General features: G+C 37.6%; 1 protein-coding gene across 7 annotated transcripts in view; it reads left to right on the plus strand.

Moving 5' to 3' along the window:
• The window catches only part of Patj (PATJ crumbs cell polarity complex component), a 360,314-nt gene that overhangs the window by 282,954 nt on the left and 57,797 nt on the right, over positions 1–19,563 (plus strand). For all 7 annotated transcript variants that reach the window (XM_046450923.2, XM_046450925.2, XM_058581534.1 and 4 more), the window contains 2 exons: positions 4,176–4,293; positions 8,730–8,863. In XM_046450923.2, coding sequence (XP_046306879.1) covers positions 4,176–4,293; positions 8,730–8,863 — 252 coding nt within the window. The remainder of the gene's footprint in view (positions 1–4,175; positions 4,294–8,729; positions 8,864–19,563) is intronic.

Raw genomic sequence — 19,563 nt, forward strand, 5'->3', positions numbered from 1 at the left:
TCTAGAAGAAGTGGAGGTGATTACCATAAGATCAAATCCTTTATCACTTAATAAATAAAAAAATATAAAATTTCCATTATTCACTATTTGTATGTTTCAGAAACTGTAGGTAACTAGAGCTCAAAAGGAGTGTATGATATTTCAAACACTGCCAAAGAAAATCCCTTTGAAAATTCTCTGAGATTCTATGCTAAAAGCCTAAATTAAAAAAAAAAAAAAAAAAAGATGTAGCTAGGCTCAGGAGTTACATAGCTCCATGGTTATATACTTGCCTAGCATGTATAAGGCCCTGGGTTTGATCCCTAGCACCTCAAAAAACCAACCAATCAATAAATGTAAAAAGAACCTTGCAAAATAATCAAATTAAGTTCAATGGAAACTCATAAGCAATTTTTTTTCATTTAAAACCAGATTTTTGTGTTATGTAATGTGTTTACAAATCCTGTTAATGTGTTAGCATTTTATATATTATTGTTCATCTCAAGTCATGTATAAAGCATCTCTAAAATTTCATAACCATTGAATTTTTAAGCTGAGGTAAATCCTAACATTATCTGGCTTTTCTTCTCCCTTCTTAAAAATGTGCACTGAGATGTCTAAAGCATTTTCCTCTGGGAAAATAATAAGCCTTTTCTGTGGCTGCAGAAGAGAAATTATCAGAGATCAGTGGGGCAGCATCTGCAGTGAGGCCAGGTTAGCTCATTATAGAGATCTTCCCAACTGTTCAAGCTGCTCCACATGGCATGAGCTTCTTCATGGAAATGGAATTTTCCATCCCTGAAGATCATCAGTGAGAAGCTCCTGATAGCTTATTAGCATGTTAAAAGAGGACCAAAAAAAGAAAAAAGAAAGAAAGCATTAGTAGGGTTGGGTTATAGCATGTATGTAGCCCTGGATTCCATCTCCACCCAGCTCAGGTCAGGAAGATCTGTCCCTTCAGAAAAAAATAAAAATTAATAGTTATTCTTAATTGGGTTCCTAGGTTATTCCTGGCATAGTAATAGATTTATTTATTTATCCCTAACCTTCATGATAACCTTGCAAAATACAGATGCATCACTCTCAATTTACAGATGAGGAGGTTAAGTGACTTGTCTATGGTCATAAAGTTAGTGGAGTGGTAGCAAATTTAGCAATTCATGTCTTCTTTTAAGTAGTGATTTTTTTTTTCTTATAATGGGGACCTGAAAAAGTGGAACACTTTTCTTCAAAAAATCCTAATAAGTGTAATTTTGATACAACCACAGAGGTTTTACAACTCCCAGAATTCTGTCTGTGAACCTCTCAGAAGCTCTGAGTTAATTCATGATTCTTCATCGACAGTGGCACACACCTATAATCCCAGCTACTCAGGAGGCTGAAGCAGGAGGATCACACATTCCAGGCCAGCCTTGGAAACTTAGCAAGACCCTGTCCCAAAATCAAAAATAAAAAGAGCTGGTGATATAGCTCAGTGTTAAGAGTGCCCCTGGGTTCAATCTGTAGTGCCAAAAAGGAAAACAACAACAACAAAAACCCATCATTTTTAACTTTAAACAATAAAGTCTCAATTTTTAAAAAGAAAGAAAGGAAGAGGGAGGAACACTTTCCCTGGACTTCGTACCCTTTGCTATTTATTTGGTCTGGAATGGAGGGAAGTTTTTTTTTTTTAACTTCCTAAGTATTCCTGTTGTGAGACAGGGTTGAGAATCACTGGTTTAATTGGGTTGGATGACGTGCAAAATCCACTCCAACTTTATAATCTGTTATAGTGATATACGACAGCAAATCCATTCTCTTCTTCTCCATACTTAGTAGTTTGATTTTGTGCTAATGGATGAGCCACAGGAGACCAACTTTACCTGTCACCACACCTACCAGCAATTGTTCTGCCTCTGCATCTATGGTTAGATGTTCCATTTGATCTCCATAGACTGTGTCCTTATTTTTATTGTTTTTTGGTTTGGTTTTTTGCAGTGCAGGGGATTAAACCCAGGGCCTTACACAAGCTACACAAGTGCTCTACCACTGAGCTACATTCTTAGCCCCTATTTTCTTATTTTTAAGTTGAATTCAATTCTACCTGTATGTATTTTTTAAAATATTTTTTAGTTGTAGATGGATATAATACCTTTATTTTATTTATATATTTTATGTGGTACTGAATATCAAACCCAGTGCCTCACACGTGCCAGACAGGCACTCTACCACCGAGCCACAACCCCAACCCTTATTTGTCATTTATTAAGCACCAGAGGCTACATGGAACTGGGTTACAGAGAAGAGCTACAACCATTCCCTGCTTTTATAAAAGTCCTGATCTAGTAACTGTTTACTCTGTACTTTCCTGTTATAAAATTCATATGGTTTTTTTTTTTAGAAAACAACAACAAAACTTGTAGCTTGCCTTTGGGTTTGTTGGGAATGCATGTTCTTTCTTGAGACAATGCAAAGTGAAAGCTGGATGTAAAGTACTATAAGAGTTAAAATACAGACTCAATTGCTGCAAGAAGCTTCTATTTCACAAGGCAATCTGGGTGTAATCAATTTCAGCATGCTGTTGTGTCTCCACAGTGTCATGGAACCTCTTATCTGATAACCATTCTTACTGGATTACCTCCGTCCAATCATGACATCTATTTTCTGGTCTAAGATGGCTGCTGTATTTATTACTGGTACAGCTGCATTTCAGCCAGGCTGGAGGGAAAGGCAGGATCTTTCTCTTTAAGAGAACGACCTGGAAACTACACGCCCACTGACCAGGACTTCTGGGCACACCTGCCTTCAAGAAGGCTGGTAGATGTGATCCTCTATGCAGCTGGCTATCTCAGTTATTTCAGTGCTCAGTTTTCTGGTACTAACCCCTTTGTTGTCTTTTTTCCACTTTTCTCTCTTTAAATTCACTGCTCAGTATATAACTGAGTCTTTAAAATATATGTACAGTCACTAATAAATGATCATGATAGAAAAACTGCAAGGAAAAAACTAAACCCCCATAGAATTATGGCCTAGCAGCTCTTTGGTAAATGCTTTAAACTTGTAGTGTTCTTCACCTACTGACTTTCAGTCTACCTCTTACTCAAATTAGCTATGTGATTTGAGGGTTGTCACTTGACATTTGTGTCTTGATTTATAAAAACAAAATATTATTGACTAACTCTCAGGGCTGTTCATTGATCGATGGGTTCACAGATATACAAGTGTTTTGAAAACTAGAAGCATGATGCCCTGTGCTGAGAAACAGCCCTTCCATGGCAGAATCTTGAAATGTTATGGTTCTGGAGCAGTTCTTGGTCCTATTTCTAGACTCCAGGATCAGCCTGGTGCCTCACTACATCCACCAGAATCCTCCAGCTGGGGATGGGTTCCCTGACTAACAACAAATCCAGAAGGCAGGTCAGGTCACTGCCTCTTTCTTAACTGCCTGTTAAGCAAGCATGGAGTCCTTTTGTCTTCTCTCAGTGTTTTAATATTCATTGGGGGTATCATCAGCAAAATCCAGAATTACAAGTTAATTTTCCAAAGCTCACACAGAAGTCCCCATAGGTCACTCAATTGCATGTTAACTTGCAACCCTGAGTTTCCCATGTCTTTAGTTTTGATCTTCTGTACCTGTTCATTCATTCATTCACTCATTCATTCATTTATCAAACATTTATTGAGTACCTGCTATTTTCCAGGCACTGGGTATCAAAGGTAAATAAGGGACAGTTCCTTTAGATGAATTAAATGTAATTGATGTACCTGGCATTTAGTAGGCATTCACTGGATATTTCTTTCCCCTTCCTTCCCCTGGTGTTGTTATTATTAACCCACCTAATGTATCTTTGACTATTGTTTGTGTATCCTGCAGAGAAAGACAGTGTTGTGTGCTCAGAAAATCTGCAGCATAGATTGTTTTTCACTGAGCTCAGACAGACATGTGGACTTGATATTGTTTTTCTCCAGCCCAGCTTCATATACAGATCACAATGATGAAGCACCTTCAGCTTTCTTCCTTCCTTTCTTCCTTCACTAAAGAATCTTACCTATAAAGTTAAACAGGGAAGCATGGGGCAAAAATCAACCTAATTACTCTTGCCACCTTCCCCATCCTTAAGTCTCAAAAGACAGTATTGGAATGTACTTTTATTTCGGTATCATGTTACCACTCCTGTCAGTCTTTGATGTTCATCTAATTTTCCTTCCTTTCGTAGGCTGCCAGCCAGATGAAAGAGCAAAAATATTCAACAAAAGCCTCCTTCAGTTCACAAGAGATACCGTTAGCGCCAACTCCATCATATCATTCATCGGATACCGACTTCACCAGCTGTGGTATGATTCTTTCCCCTGAGCTGCATTGACTTATGAAATATTAGAGAAGGAAGGGATCATGGTGTCCTAAAAAGAGAACTGGACCAGAGACAGGGAGTTCTGCACCCCTACTCCATTCCTCAGCTTTGGAACTTGGATAGATCACTGTACTTCCTAAACCATTTCTCCATCTGTGCCGTTGGTGTTGCCTACTACTGGTGGAATATAAAAGAACTGGAACAGACAAGTCCCGTAGTAAATGCTGTTTGTTTTTCTGTTTGTTGGTTTGTTTTGGCTTTGGTAGTGGTGATCACCCAGAGCCTTGTGCATGCAAGGCACATACTGTACCACTGAGTCATCCCCAGCCCAGTAATTGCTATTTGAGTCTGGCCTGATAGATTAATCTCTAGTCACTGCAAAATATTATATTTAGGTCATGATTAATATCTTAAAAAATCATATTGAACCCAAATTTTAGCACTACATGTTGATGTAAGCCATTTGAAGATTTATTTTCAGTGCTTAAAGAAATTGATGTGTACTTTCTTTCTTTAACTTCCTGGCTTGAATTATGCTGACTGAGGGTTGAACACAGAACTTTGAAATGAACAACAGATATTTCCACTTTGGTTTTATGCAATATTAATCAGTGAAAAATGGATGCTTTGAAACACTACTCTCACCATTGGCAAAACATAACCCTGTGTTAATTCAGCAGGCCTGATACCTTTTGGTATTATTTGTCTTTAATGTCTATGTGTATGCAGTGCTGGAAATTGAACCAAAGGCCCTTGCATATGCTAGAAAGCATTCTATCACTAAAGTACATAATCAATCCTTTTCTTAAAAAAAAAAAAAAAAAGTTGTTTTGAGATAGGACTTTGCTAAGTTGCCCAGTGCTGCCTCAAACTTGCCATTCTCCTGCCTTAGCCTCCTACGTAGTTGGGATTACAGGTGTGCATCAGCATGTCCAGCTTGTCTTTAGTATATTTTTTTCATAAATATTAACTTTTTTATAAAAAGTTTATCCAGTAGGTTTTATTTTAAAGCACTGTGTTTATAGTAAAATAATTAATGAACATGATCAAGAAACTATGGCCTGTGAGTCAAATGTAGCCTACTACCTCTTCCTGTTTAGTTTATGAACTTAAAATGGTTTTTACTTTTTTAAAATAGACATAATACCTTTATTTATTTTACATATTATTTTTTAGTTGTTGATGGACTTTTATTTTATTTATTTATATGTGGTGCTGAGAATCAAAACCAGTGCCTCACGCATGCTAGGCAAGTGCTCTACCACTGAGCTACAACCCCAGCCAGGTTTTCACATTTTTATTTTTTATTTTTCACATTTTTCAAGGTTGGGAAAAAAGCCTATTTTATGAAAATATGAAATTCATATTTCCATGTTCACTAATAGTTTTATTGAGACTCTCATGTATTTACACAAATGAGTAAACAGCATGCTGCTTTCACACTATAAAGATGGAATTAAGTAGTTGCATCTGAGACTGTATGGCCAGCAATCTGCAAAATATGTATACCTGGACTTTGACCAAGAAAAATTGCTGACTCGATGTGTAGACAGTTGAATTTTGGTAATATATATCAGTATCTATACCAAATAAGAGAAATTTATGACTTTACATTTTAATTTATGGGAATTTTATTCATTTCTCACCCACTTTCCAAACATTTATTGAAGAATTGATATGATCCCGATTTGGACCGAATTCTATTAAGAGAAATAAATTCAAAGACTGACTCAGGATTCGCTAGGATAAGGAAGGAGCAGAGGAGGGAAAGAAATGCCATCTCCTGTATCTTTACTGTATTCTCTCCTCATTCGGGAGAGTAAGCTGGTCATTTACAAAAGCAATATAAACTTTTAAAAGCATCCGTGAAATTGTGCCAGTATTGTCCATCATTTTTATTGTAAATTAACAGGAGTGGCAATGTGAACTATATATGCTGCTCAAAGATCTAGAAACAGATTAGGTTTACAATTTAATATTCTTCTAATAGGGCACTTTTATTGTTACTGAGGTTGTATCACTAAATTTCTTTTAACTGGGAGACCATTAGATGAATAAATTCCATGTGAACAGTACAGCCAATGTGAAGAACCAAGTAGTTAATATTTTAGCCTCACAGGCCAGATGTTCTCTGTTACAGCTACTCAACTGCCCTTGTAGTGTCACAGCAGTCATAGACTATACATATGTGGGCTAGTAGGCTGTATCCAATACAGGTTTATTTATGGAAACCAAAACTTGGGTTTCATATACCTTTTACATGAATGGAAATATTATTTTTTTTAATTTTTTTTTTTTTTTTTTTTTGCATTTTGAAAATGTAAAAACCAGTTTTGGCCAAAGGGCTGTAGTATGCAGTCCCCTGCTTATTATATAATCTAATGAAGCATTGTGGATTTCATCTTGGTTTCTGTGCACTAACTACAGCTCACCAGCAGATGGGGCCCTCTTTTCTCAGCCTTTTAAATTATATCACAATGTAGGAATCAGTCCTCAAGATGATCAGTCTTAGTTATTAACAGAAAAGTTGGCATTGTCTAGAAATTTCTATTTACTAAGAGTCTCTTGAAACTAATGTTTTGAATGTTTTGACTTTTTCTGTGTGCGTGTGTGTGTGTGTGAGAGAGAGAGAGAGAGAGAGAATGAATGAATGAATATGTGTATGTACTGGGGATTTAACCCAGGGATGCTCTACTACTGAGCTACATCTTTGTTCTTTTTATTTTTTATTTGAGTCAGTGTCTGGTTAAGTTGTCCAGGCTAGCCTTGAACCCACGATCCTCCTGTCTCAGTCTGAGGCACTAGGATTACAGGTTTGTGCCACCATGTCTGGAAGAATGTTTTGTTTGTTTGTTTGTTTAATAGACTAGGTTTATTTGTCTGGTAAATGCACATATATAGAAGTGGATCAAGGGGTGTTATTAAACCTCTTTTTTTGCATATATTTTTTTTTAGTTTTTAGAAAAATCCATTCTTAAACAATGATTTTTTTTTCTTTATTTCTTTTTGTTTTGTTTTTGGTATTGTGTATTTAACCTGGGGATGCTTAACTATTGAGCTACATGCCCAGCCCTTTTTTTTTTCATTTTGAGATAGGGCCTCACTAAGTTGCTTAAGCCTTGCTAATTTGCTGAGGCTGGCTTCAAACTTGGCAATTTCCCTGCCTCAACCTCCTGAATTTCTGGGATTACAAGTGTGCATACTATACCTGGCACTAACACAATGATTTTTTTTAAAGTGAAACTTATAGATCAGCAGTAACTCCTTAAAAGACTCTCACTAGGGGCTGGAGTTGTGGCTCAGCAGTAGAGTTCTCACCTAGCATATTTGAGGTCCTGGGTTCAATCCTTAGCACCACATAAAAGTAAATTAATAAAAAATAGGTATTGTGTCCAACTACAACAAAAAATTAAAGTATTTTTAAAAATTCTCACTAATGGATCCAGCAAGTATTCTTGAATGTTTTTTATAATAGTTTTTTTAAAAAATATTTTTACTAGTATATTTACAGGGTGAGTATCCCTTGCCTAAAATGCTTAGGACTAGAAGTATTTCAGATTCTGGATTTTAGAATATTTGCATATACTTAATGAGATAGCTTGGGATGAGACCCAAGTCTAAACACAAAATTCATTTACATTTCATATCTACCTTATATATGCATTTTAACTGGACTATTACCCATCCTATGAAGAGAGGAATGGAATTTTCTTTTTTCTTTTAATTTATTGGCAGGACTGGGGGTCAACCCATGACCCCATGACCCCATGCATGCGAGATGGAACTTTCCACTTGTGCCAGCATCCTGTCAATGCTCAGAAATTTTTGGATTTCAGATTTTTGGATTAATGATACTCAACCTGTAATATATTTGAAGATAAATTTTAAGTAATTGTTGGATTCATACTTTATTGATTAAATATTTTATATATTATAATCCATATATTGTGTCTAACTGAAAGTATTTAAGCACTTTTAGTGTTTTATAACTCAGGATCTCCTGGCATACTAAACTTTTTTACTCATTATAACATATGACTTTATGTACCCAATGGCTTAATTATGTTAAATTTTCCCCTGATGGTTCTCATGATGTGTTTTGAGGTTTAAACAACTTTAAGCAGATCTAAGATCCATCTGGGGTCTCTGGTTTGCTTCAAGGGGGCTGGGGATGTAACTCAGTGGTGAAGCGCTGGCCTGGCATTCGTGAGGCCCTGGTGCAAGCCCAGCACCACCAAAAAAAAAAAGTCATAGGAATGTCACATTTCATCCCTGAGTGAATGACCAAGGTTTTTCCTTCATGATTCTTGGCAGGAGAAGAGTGAAATGATAAACACATGCAAACTCTGTGCTCTGCCAGTAATGAAGCATGTAGGCCAGACTGCCTCTCATTATTCTGTCTTTCTTTCCCCCCGCCAGGTAGCTTCCAGGCTCCTCTGTCAGTGGATCCTGCAACGTGTCCCATTGTCCCTGGCCAGGAAATGATTATAGAAATATCCAAGGGACGCTCAGGCCTTGGTCTCAGCATTGTGGGAGGAAGAGATACACCCTTGGTAAGTTTCTATGTAAAATATATCGATTATCCCAGAATTAACTGTTGGGGCTCTTTATGGCCCTGGAACACATCTATGGAAGACTCAGCCTTTTAATATTATGGGAAATATCATGTGCTTCCATAAAATTGCCAGTTTTCAAGTGTTTCTTTTCTTTTTTTTCTCCTTTCTTTTTTTTTTTTTTTCAGTTGTAGATGGACACAATACTTTTATTTATTTTTATGTGCTGCTGAGGATTAAACCCAAGGCCTCACACATGCTAGACAAGTGCTCCACACTGAGCCACAACTCCAGCCCCTCAAGTTTTTCTGAACATGTAATTTTCACCAGGAGTTTCTCCATCTAGGACTTTGAGGGTTTTTGTAAAGACCAATTAGACCTATAGGAGCACAGCATTTAGAAGTACTAAAACAGTATTTAGAGCAGTGCTTGGCACATGGTAAGTGTTCAGTAAATAGGAACTATTATTATCATCCTCCATTACCATTGTTACTTAATGGAATGATAGATAAAAAGTAAACAAGCCAGGTACAGTGGCACATGCTTTAATCCCAGGAACTCAGGAGACTGAGGCAGGAGGATTGTAAGTTCAAGGCCAGACTCAGCAACTTAGCAAAACGCTAAGTAACTGAGTGACACAATGTAGTGGTAAAGCACTTTGGGGTTCAAAAAAAAACAATATAAATATCAGAGGCTACAGGTGTAGAGCATTGTAGAGCATTTTCCTAGCATGCACAGGGTCCTAGATTTCATCCCCAGTACCAATTAAAAAAAAAAATAATAATATATATATAAATTATTCGAGCCAAAAAAATTAGAGTTCGAATAAACTGATAATTTTTTTTTGAAAAACTAGTCTAGATTCTTAGCTTTTCCTAGGATGATTTTTTAATTGTTCAGTACCTTTTATATGTCACTATTCAATAATGCATTGAAATATAAAACTTTCTGTGTGTGCTTTTTTTTTTTGCTCAATATGTGATTAATCAGTGCATACATATTAGAATCAGGTAATACATGCATGTTGAATCAAGTTAGATAGGCATAAAAGGCTGTAAAATGAAAAACAAATCTCCCTCCCACTCTTCAGCTCTATTCAGCCTGCTCTTTACCACCCACCCAACCACCCCAAAATAGGGAATCGCTTTTATCATGAATGTGTATTTAAGTGAATGTTTATTTTTAATGTTTATTCCTAAGTTTTAGGTGGACACAATATCTTTACTTTACATTTATGTGGTGCTGAGGATCGAACCCAGTGCCTCGTGCATGCTAGGCGAGTGCTCTACCACTGAGCCACAACTCCAACCCCTTAAATGAATATTTTGATATTTCCTTTGCCCATTTATCTAGTAAGGCATGAAGTATATGGGCCAGGTTTACAGGTAAAACAAATACATGATCCATGAACTATTTTTTTTCCATTTGGGGCAGGAGCATAATGTTTCTGTGTTGTACCTTTGGGGAGTGGGGAGATTCTTTTGTTCTTCTGTAATAAATACTAATCACCTAAAGCAACAGAAGAGTCCAAGAACTACAGGTATTGCAGAAACCCACTTTTACTGTCTCTTCCCTGTTCACTGGCCTGATCTAGAGAATCCTGGCATGTGGCCACATACCAGTCATTTAGTCATCTATGCACATAGGGTAATAATGTCAGGTTCATCCTACTATCCTTCTTTCCCCCATACTCCCTTCCCTCCCCTCTACCTAATCTAAGGTAACTTGATTCTTCCCTAGCTCCACCGCCCCCCCTGATTATGAATTAGCATCCATATATCAGAGAAAACAGTCGGTCATTGTTTTTAGGGGATTGGCTTATTTCACTTAGTGTGATAGTCCCAAGTTCCATCCATTTACCTGAAAAGGTCATAATTTCATTCTTTTAAGGCTGAGTAATTTTCCATTGTGTATATACATACCACATTTTCTTTATTCATTCATCTGTTGAAGGACACTTAGGTTGATTCCATAGTTTAATAATTATGAGTTAAGCAGCTATAAACATTGATGTGACTGCATCACTATAGTAGGCTGATTTTCAATCCTTTAGGTATGAACCAAGGAGTGCGATAGCTAGGAACAAATAGTGTTTCCATCCCAAGTTTTCTGAGGAATCTTCATACTGTTTTCCAGAATGGTTGCACCAATTTGCAGTCCTACCAGTACATCCTGGCCAACACTTATTGTTACTTGTTTTCTTGATAATTACCATTCTGACTGGAGTGAGATGAAATCTCAGTGTAGTTTTAATTTGCATTTATCTAATTGCTAGCAATGTTGAACATTTTTTCATATATTTGTTGACTGATTGTATTTCTTCTTTTGTGAATGTCTGTTCAGTTCTTTAGCCCATTTATTGATTGGATTATTTGTTTTTGTGGTGGTATTTTTTGAGTTCTTTATATATTTTCTCCAATTCTGTAAGCTCTCTGTTCATGTTCTTGATTGTTTCCTTTGTTGTGAAGAAGACTTTTAGTTTGATACCATCCCATTTATTGAATCTTCATTTTACTTCTTTACTTTAGTATTCTTCTTAAGGAATTTGGTTCCTAAGCAGACATGATGGAGAGTTGGGCCTACTTTTTTTTTCTAGTAAGAACAGGGTCTCTGGTCTGATGCTTAGGTCTGTGGTCCACTTTGAGTTGAATTTTGTGCAGGATATCAGATAGGCATCTGATTTCATTTTGTTACATATGGATTTCCAGTTTTTCTAGTACCATTTGTTAAATAGGCTACTTTTCTCCATTGTGTGTTTATGGTGCCTTTGTCTAATATGAGATAACTGTATTTATGTAGGTCTGTCTCTGTGTCTTCTATTCTGTACCATTGGTCTTCATGTCAGTTTTGGTGCCAATGCCATGCCATTTTTATTACTATAGCTCTGTAATATAACTTAAGGTCTGATATTGTGATGCCTCTGCTTTACTTTTTTCACTGAAGATTACTTTGGCTATTCTGGGTCTCTTATTTTTCCAAATGAATTTCATGACTTGTTTTCTATTTCTATAAAGAATATCATCAGAACCTTAATAGGAATTGCATTAAATCTGCATAGTGCTTGTTAGTGTGGCCATTTTTGACAGTATTCTGCCTATACAAGATCTTTCCATCTTCTATGGTCTTCTTCAATTTTTTTCTTTAGAGGTCTGTAGTTTTCACTGTAGAGGTCTTTCACCTCTTTTGTTATATTGTTTCCAAATATTCTCTTTTTTTAAGGCTATTGTGAATGGAATAGTTTTCCTACTTTCTCTTTCAGTTGATTCATTACTAGTGTATAGGAATGCAATTGATTTATGGGTAGTTTACCTCTTTTTACTTTGCTAAGTTCATTTATGAGTTCTAAAAGTTTTCTAGTGGAGTTTTTTTTTTGGGGGGGGTCTTCTAAATATAGAATCATGTCATTGGCAAATAGGGATAGTTTGAGTTCTTCCTTTCCTATTTGTATCCCTTTAATTTCTTTCTTCTAATTGCTCTGACTAGAATTTCAAGGACTATGTTAACTAAAAGTGGTGAAAGAGGTCAACCCTGTCTTGTTCCATTTTTTAGAGGGAAGGCCTTCAATTTTTCCTCATTTAGAATGATGTAGCTCAGGTATGGTTCTACTATCCATAGTTGTTCTAGTGTTTGAATGTGAAGGGGTTCTATATTTTGTCAAGTGCTTTTTCTGCATCTATTGAGATAATCATGTGATTCTTGTTTTTAAGTTTATTGATATGATGAATTACATTTATTGATTTCCATGTTGAACCAACCTTGCATTCCTGGGAGGAACCCCCCCCTTGATCATGGTACACTAGCTTTTTAATGTATTTTTGTAGGTGTTTTGCCAGTATTTTATTAAGAATTTTTACATCTATGTTCATCAGGGATATTGGTCTGAAATTTTCTTTCCTTGATGTGTCTTTGTCTCTGATTTAATTTTTGTAAATATGTCTTCTTATATTGTTTAATGTAGGCACAACTAGATTTGCCATAGGAATCAGAGTTCATTCAGCATGGCTGGCCTGGCTGAATGAGTTGTGGCTTTTGTTTCTGTCTTTGTTGTTGGTACAGTTTTGCTCTTGTGGATTACTCAGATTTGTGGACAAGATGTGCCCATGCTGTTCTTGGGTCTGTAATATCTAATCTGCTTGGACTCCAGGTATCAACCTGTGGACATTCGCTGAGCCATGTCACCTCCTGTAACTTGGGTGTGAAGCCTTTTGTTGAATGCTTCTCTTATCACCATGAGGCAGCCAAAAATAAAATTCTTTAAAGCATCATGAGGTTCATAATATATAGTTCTGCCTTTTGAGACCATAAATCCCATTGTCCTTGGAAGGATAAGCACCACTTAAAAATGAGGGATGGGACATAGTTTTTATTTCCTAACCTCATGTACCTCGTCAAAACCTATAAGTTAGACTCACAAGAAGATAGATTGGCCTGTCATTTTAAAGAGAGAAAAGCAGGGGGATAGAAGGTACTTTAACAAATAAATCCACTGTTCCCACAATGAAGATCTTTGTTTTTTTCTTTTTCTATTCCCCCTTAAATTTCAGTATGGAACATGCAACCTAATTGACTCTCTGGGTCACATTTTTCAGTCAGGTCTTGGGTTTGCATCCATCCAGCAAGAAGTTCACAAACAAAAATGAAAGCTTTTGAAAGGGACTTGTACAAAGTGTTGAGGCCCAGCATGAAAAGTGCTCTGCACATGAGCTTATGTGATACATGCTCTCTGCAGCTCTGTAGCAGGGAAAAGTACATTCTGAATTTCACCCCACCCTCCCGGTTAGGGTTTCCATGTCCTCTTTGTTGTGTGGCCAGCAGATATCTGGGGCATCTTTAGAGGAATTAAGTCTCTGGGACCTAGTCTTGATACCACATCAGTCGTCTCTTCTATAAATAGTTTCTCTCGGGCCAAGACAGATGGCTCCTGAGATCACAGGGGAGATCGCACTCACTGTCCCATTGTGTCTGCAGCTGGGTGTCCAGGCCAGCCTTTTAAGTACCAAGATAATGATGAGGGTGAGCATTTCAGGGTCGTTTACAAGCACACCTGGACCCAGTCCTCAGTGACAGCCTTCCGCCTCAGATGCTTTCATCTAAGATGCCACTCCCAGGTCTGCCTCTGGGGAGCATGGCTCTTCTGCGATAGTGCAATAGGTTGCATATGTTTGTTCAAAGTCTGTCCTTTGCTTAGTGCTGAGGATGCAAAATTGAGTGAGATAACTGTTCTCAAAGAGTGCACACATTCATTCCTGTTTAATTCTACTGCCTTTAATGTTTATGCTCTCTCTCTCTCTTTTGCCCCCCTCCCTTATGTGATGCTGAAGATTGAACCCAGGGGCACTTTACCACTGAGCTACATTCCTAGCCCTTTTCATTTCAGGGTCTTGCTAAGGTGCTGAGGTTGGCCTCGAACTTGTGATCTTCCTGTCTCAGCCCTGAGTAACTGGTATTACAGGTGTGCAACACTGTGCCCCATTGTTTATGATCTAATATTGGAAATCAACCAGTGAAAAATCATAATAGGGACTATTAAAGTCTCTGGAAAGCATTAAAAAAAGTAGTAAGAACTTTCCAGATTTAATCAATATAGGCTGTTATGTTTTATGTAAACTCAAAAGCCAGAATAAGGCATGCTATAGAGCAGAGGTAATATATTAATTCATATTTTTTGTTTCCTTCCATCCATCATCTGTGCAGCAGTCCATCCTTTCATTCTGTCTTTCCTCACCCTTACCATTTCACTCTCCCCTTGGCCTTGTTTGGGTATTAATTTACATGAAATCCTACATCTCAGAGGACTCAATCTGCCAATGAAAGACCAAGAGCTCTTATCTCTTCTGACATTTGTGCCATATTCTTAAGCCTCTCCCCAGTCCCCCCTGTGTCACCTTCTCAGAAAGATTTCCTGATGAGGATTTATTACCAGTGTCCTCAGAAGAATTAAGATATAGCCCCCTTGATTCATTGAGGCTATTATGTTACGGACCTTGGGAATTCTAGAGAAGAAAAAGAAAAATGTAGGAAGTAAATCTTTTATCTTGGAATACCCACAGACTTGAACTGTTCTTAGGATTGAACAAAGGAAGTGGAGAAAGAATGAAGATAATATCTCAAGGACCCTCTCCCTATGTATTTTCCTCTTTCTGCTGAGCATTGCCAGACGTCGTAGGCTTTGGGCAGTGTATTCTGTGAAATGCAGAGGGCAGCACTGCAGAGCATTGGTTCAATTTTTTGGCATCAGAAATATCAGATCGTTAACTGCGTGGCTCTGGACAGGCAATGTCTTTTTCAATTTAAATCTGCTGTGTTTACCACTTAAGATTGTTATGTGGATTGATTAAGATAATGAATATAATGGACTTTGCATAGTATGCATCATAGTAAGCCCAGCTGTTGCTGATCACCAGTGAGCATTGCATTAAAGCAGATCCTCGCTCTCCTCATCTGAGCTTCTCAGTGTGTTATCTGCACACTGCAACTTGACTATTCCTAGACAGTTAGGTATTTGTTTTTCCGCATCATGCTCTTTTTTTGAGAGATAGAGGTACTAGGGAGTGAACCCAGGGTGTTCTTACAATGAGCTACATCTCCAGTCCTTTTATATTTTATTCTGAGAAGGTTGCTGTGGCTGGCTTTGAACTTGCGATCCTCCTGCCTCAGCCTCCTGACCAGCTGGGATAGTGCACCACTGTGTCCGGCAGCATCAAACTTTTTGACATCTGATTTGAGTTCTGTTCTGGACATGTAATTGACATGTATGTGTCCTCTCGGGTAATCCTCAATCCACCCTAGAGGACAAGTAGTAGTGTTTTCCCCACTTACAAACGAGGAAACAGATGCAGGATAAATTGGACTCCAGAGACGTCTACCAGCTGTTGGCCTGTTGGGGTTCAGACAGTCCACTTGATGTGAAAGCCACCCTACTTGTCCCTTTTCCCAGGGGTACCACCATGTGTCGCCTGTCCTCTGTGACAGGGAAAGACCCATCCTGCCCACCAAGCCTGTGTATCTGCAGTACCCCGAGCAATGCCTTGCACACTTAGAAACACAGCTGCTCTGGCCTCATTGCGCCTCTGAATTCCAGTCTGCTGGCCACCTTGTCCTCCAGCCAGTCCTGCTCCCACATGCTGCCAGGCTTTAGCCTGCTTGAGCTCAGTCAGGGGTCCTCCAGTCACTGTTGCTGGAGTGTCCTGTCCATTTCTAAAAAAAAACAGAATTGAAGCCACGTCCTTTGAAGAAGAATTGACTAGATTGAAAAAGGGAAGACCAGAAAGTGAAAGTTTATAAATCCCTATTTTCTATACTTGTGTTACCTTGAAATCTCTTTGCAAGAGGAAAAATGAGACAAGGGCCTTGTCTTCATGTTTTTGTACTATTCCGTGGTGAATGAAGTCCATGGATTCCCAGGTTCAATTGTAAAACTTAGATATTCTCAAGTTTAAAAAGGCCTAGGAATGTCAAATTTAGAATCTGATCATTTCTCTCGAAGTTTCGGGTCTGCATTGTTTTCACCACTGGATTTAATGCCAGTTTGTTCATTTTGGTGCTGGGAATTGAACCCAAGGTTTCATGCATGCTGAGCTTGTGCTCCACCACTAAGCTGCACCCCTGCCCTGGGGCCCGTTTAATTTGTTCTTATTACACGGAAGTTCTACAGAGCAATACCAATGTATTTCATCCTTGTGAAACAAAAGTTCTGGGGACAGATACATTAGTAAGTCCCCTCGAGGTAGAAGGACTCTCCCATTTGGATGTCACATGACAGAGTTCATCTGTCTAGAAATTGAGGTGAAGAATGCCTGTCCTTCCACTGCAACCATCTGTCATGTTCTGAAGTGACCTCACTTAACCCCTCATCACATTGCATGCTATCGTGTCCTTATTACTGCTTTTGACAATTTAAAAGTGGACTGCGGCAATTTAAACCACTACATATTTTTAAAGTAAGCAGAGTGGAAAGCTATTATACATTTGATTAAGTGTTTTATTTTGCTATTCCCCTTCATGTGAACTTTGTACAGTCTACTTCATGAGGAGTGTGGTTTGCTTTGGCATGTAATCCCCAAAGCCAAGCTCCTTTTATCGTTATTGCTTAAGTCATATATTTTTATAGAAAACATCTTATTACCTTAGTTTTACTTTCAAATCAAAGCAGAGTTTGCAAAGTCTATGAATCACACTGAAAGAATGTTAACGAATAGTACCTCTGAATTTCCAGATTTGGACATTTCTGGTCCTAAAGAATATGACTGTAAGCAAAAATAGTATGCAAGCTGAGTAAAATTTAAATAAATAAGGACCAGATGGAACTATAGGGACTTATAAAATACAATGCAAATATTATCCCATTTCCTTAAATAAATCTATATTTCAGTATGAAAAATTATATTCATATTGATGAATATCAACTTTTTGTTAAATCACACTTGGCCAGAGAACTCCACCTTAAGTAAATATGAAAGGGTTTCATTTTTTGAGCTTGGGAAAGTTATTCACAATCTTGAAGTGCAAAACATTTTATGTATTTACAGCAATTCTTATATTAGCTCTTTAATTGCTATGGTTTTCATTTTAAATTTTAGTTACCTGTAAATGTATGCAAGAGTTTGCAATCCCTGAGTTTACATTTTAGAATTGCTTACATAGTCAATTGCATTAAAACACATGCACCTGCACACATGTGTATGTTATTTCTTCCAGGGTAACTGAGTATTTAATTCTTTTATGTCAAAAGAGCTACTCTACCTATTGCTGGCTTACTGCTTTCTTGTTATCTATAGCTTCTTGCCTAAGAATGTTACATTATTCCAAACTAATAGGGAACATTTTGATCCATTTTCTTCCTCTTCTGTAGTGCATATTAGAATACAGACTCTGTTTGTTCCTTTTATGTCAGTTTTGTATAGGTTAACTGAAGCCTATGTTCCAAGGTTCTCAAAATCTGTGTAAGTGAACTCAAATTATTAGCAGAAAAGAGTATCCTGACTTTTTTTTTTTTTAATCAGGGTTTGAACCCGGGGCACTTAACCGCTGACCTATATCCCCAGCCCTAAATACACACACACACACACACACATACACACACGTTGTTATATATATTATATAATATTATATATTACAATATATAATATATTATATATATGCTATATATAATATATTTTATATATTTTTAATACATATTTCCCATCTCATGAATCAATAAGATGCTATCAAATACTCTGCATTCACAAATATATATATTATAATATAAAAATATTATATATTATAATATAAAACTTTATATAATATATATATATATATATATATATGTATTAGTTGTAGATGGACCCAATACCTTTATTTTATTTGTTCATATGTGGTGCTAAGGATTGAACCCAGGGCCTCACACATGCAAGGCAAGCACTCTACTACTGAGCCACAACCCCAGTCCCCCCAGCCCTTTTTATTTTTGAGACAGGGTCTTGCTAAGTTGCTTAGGATCTCACTTAATTACTGAGGCTGGCCTCAAACTTGCCATCCTCCTGCCTTAGCCTCCAAGTCGCTAGGATTATAGGCATGCATTGAGTATCCTGATTATTAACACTTTCATGTGTGATCTAGATAAGTTCCTTTCCCTCTTTCTGGCTTCCTTTGTATAATTTCTCAGGTTTTTGTGACTAGAAACAATATCTGTTCAACCTATGAGGTTAGCAAGTAAAAATGACAACAATTTGACAAATACCACATTTCTTCTGAAGTAATAGTCTTTTATTGTGATCATGGAAAGCAGTACATTAAATAAACACTTGACCGTGAGATTCGTCTTGTTATCTTAGAGTAAGGAAAGCATGGCGCTTTCTCAGGTCCTGTGTGCTTTTAAAATTAAGTAGCCTCTTAATCTTTCACATCTCGTGAATCAATAAGATGCTGTCAAATACTCTGTATCCACAAAGGGAAAAACCCTTGTTTTATGAGTAGGGAAGATCAGCAACTTGCTACTCCTCTTGAATCATTTCTGAACTTTACCTTTGTACCCAGCTTTCTTTTCCTTCCTTATTTGCAGTGCTGGAGATCAAACCCAGGGCCTCGAACATTCTAGGCAATGTTCTACCACTGAGCTGTACCACTGAGCTCTGCCTCCGGCTCCTGAATCTTACTTTTGTAATTGGTTCAAAGAATGGAGAGCCATTGGGAGGCTGAGGCAATAGGCTCACAAGTACAAGGCCAGCCTTGGCAACTTAGCAAAACCCTGTCTCAACATAAAAATTAGAAAAGATCTGGGAATGTAGCTCAGTGGCAAAGTTCCTGGGTTGGATCCCCAGTACCACCCACAAAAAATTTTTTTTCATTAAATTCATGTAGGTATCATTGTAACAACACAAACACAACATGTTTTTAAATTTCCCATCCCTGCCCTATGGTGGCAAGTACAATGAAGAACTGCCTTTGTCAAGGGTACCTGTCATCTCTATCACAGATAGTATGTGTCTCCTTTCTACCTTAACCAGCTTTCACCTGAGGCTTCCCAGTTTCTTGTAGTGAAGGATCGCCAGGAAAAAGCAGTGGTGGGCAGGACAGGCAGTTCTCAGTATTTGTTCTATCAAGTCCAGGCAAACACTCAGTTATGGAAGACCGAACCACGGCTTCTAGGGAAGCACAGAGAGATGTTCCTCCAAGCCTCTGATCACAGCATTTTCAACAGTCAATCAATACACAACCTTGTT

Source organism: Marmota monax, unplaced genomic scaffold, assembly GCF_021218885.2.
Source record: "Marmota monax isolate L192 unplaced genomic scaffold, Marmota_monax_Labrador192_F-V1.1 WCK01_AAM20220418_F8-fsc00023, whole genome shotgun sequence".
NCBI lineage: Eukaryota > Metazoa > Chordata > Mammalia > Rodentia > Sciuridae > Marmota > Marmota monax.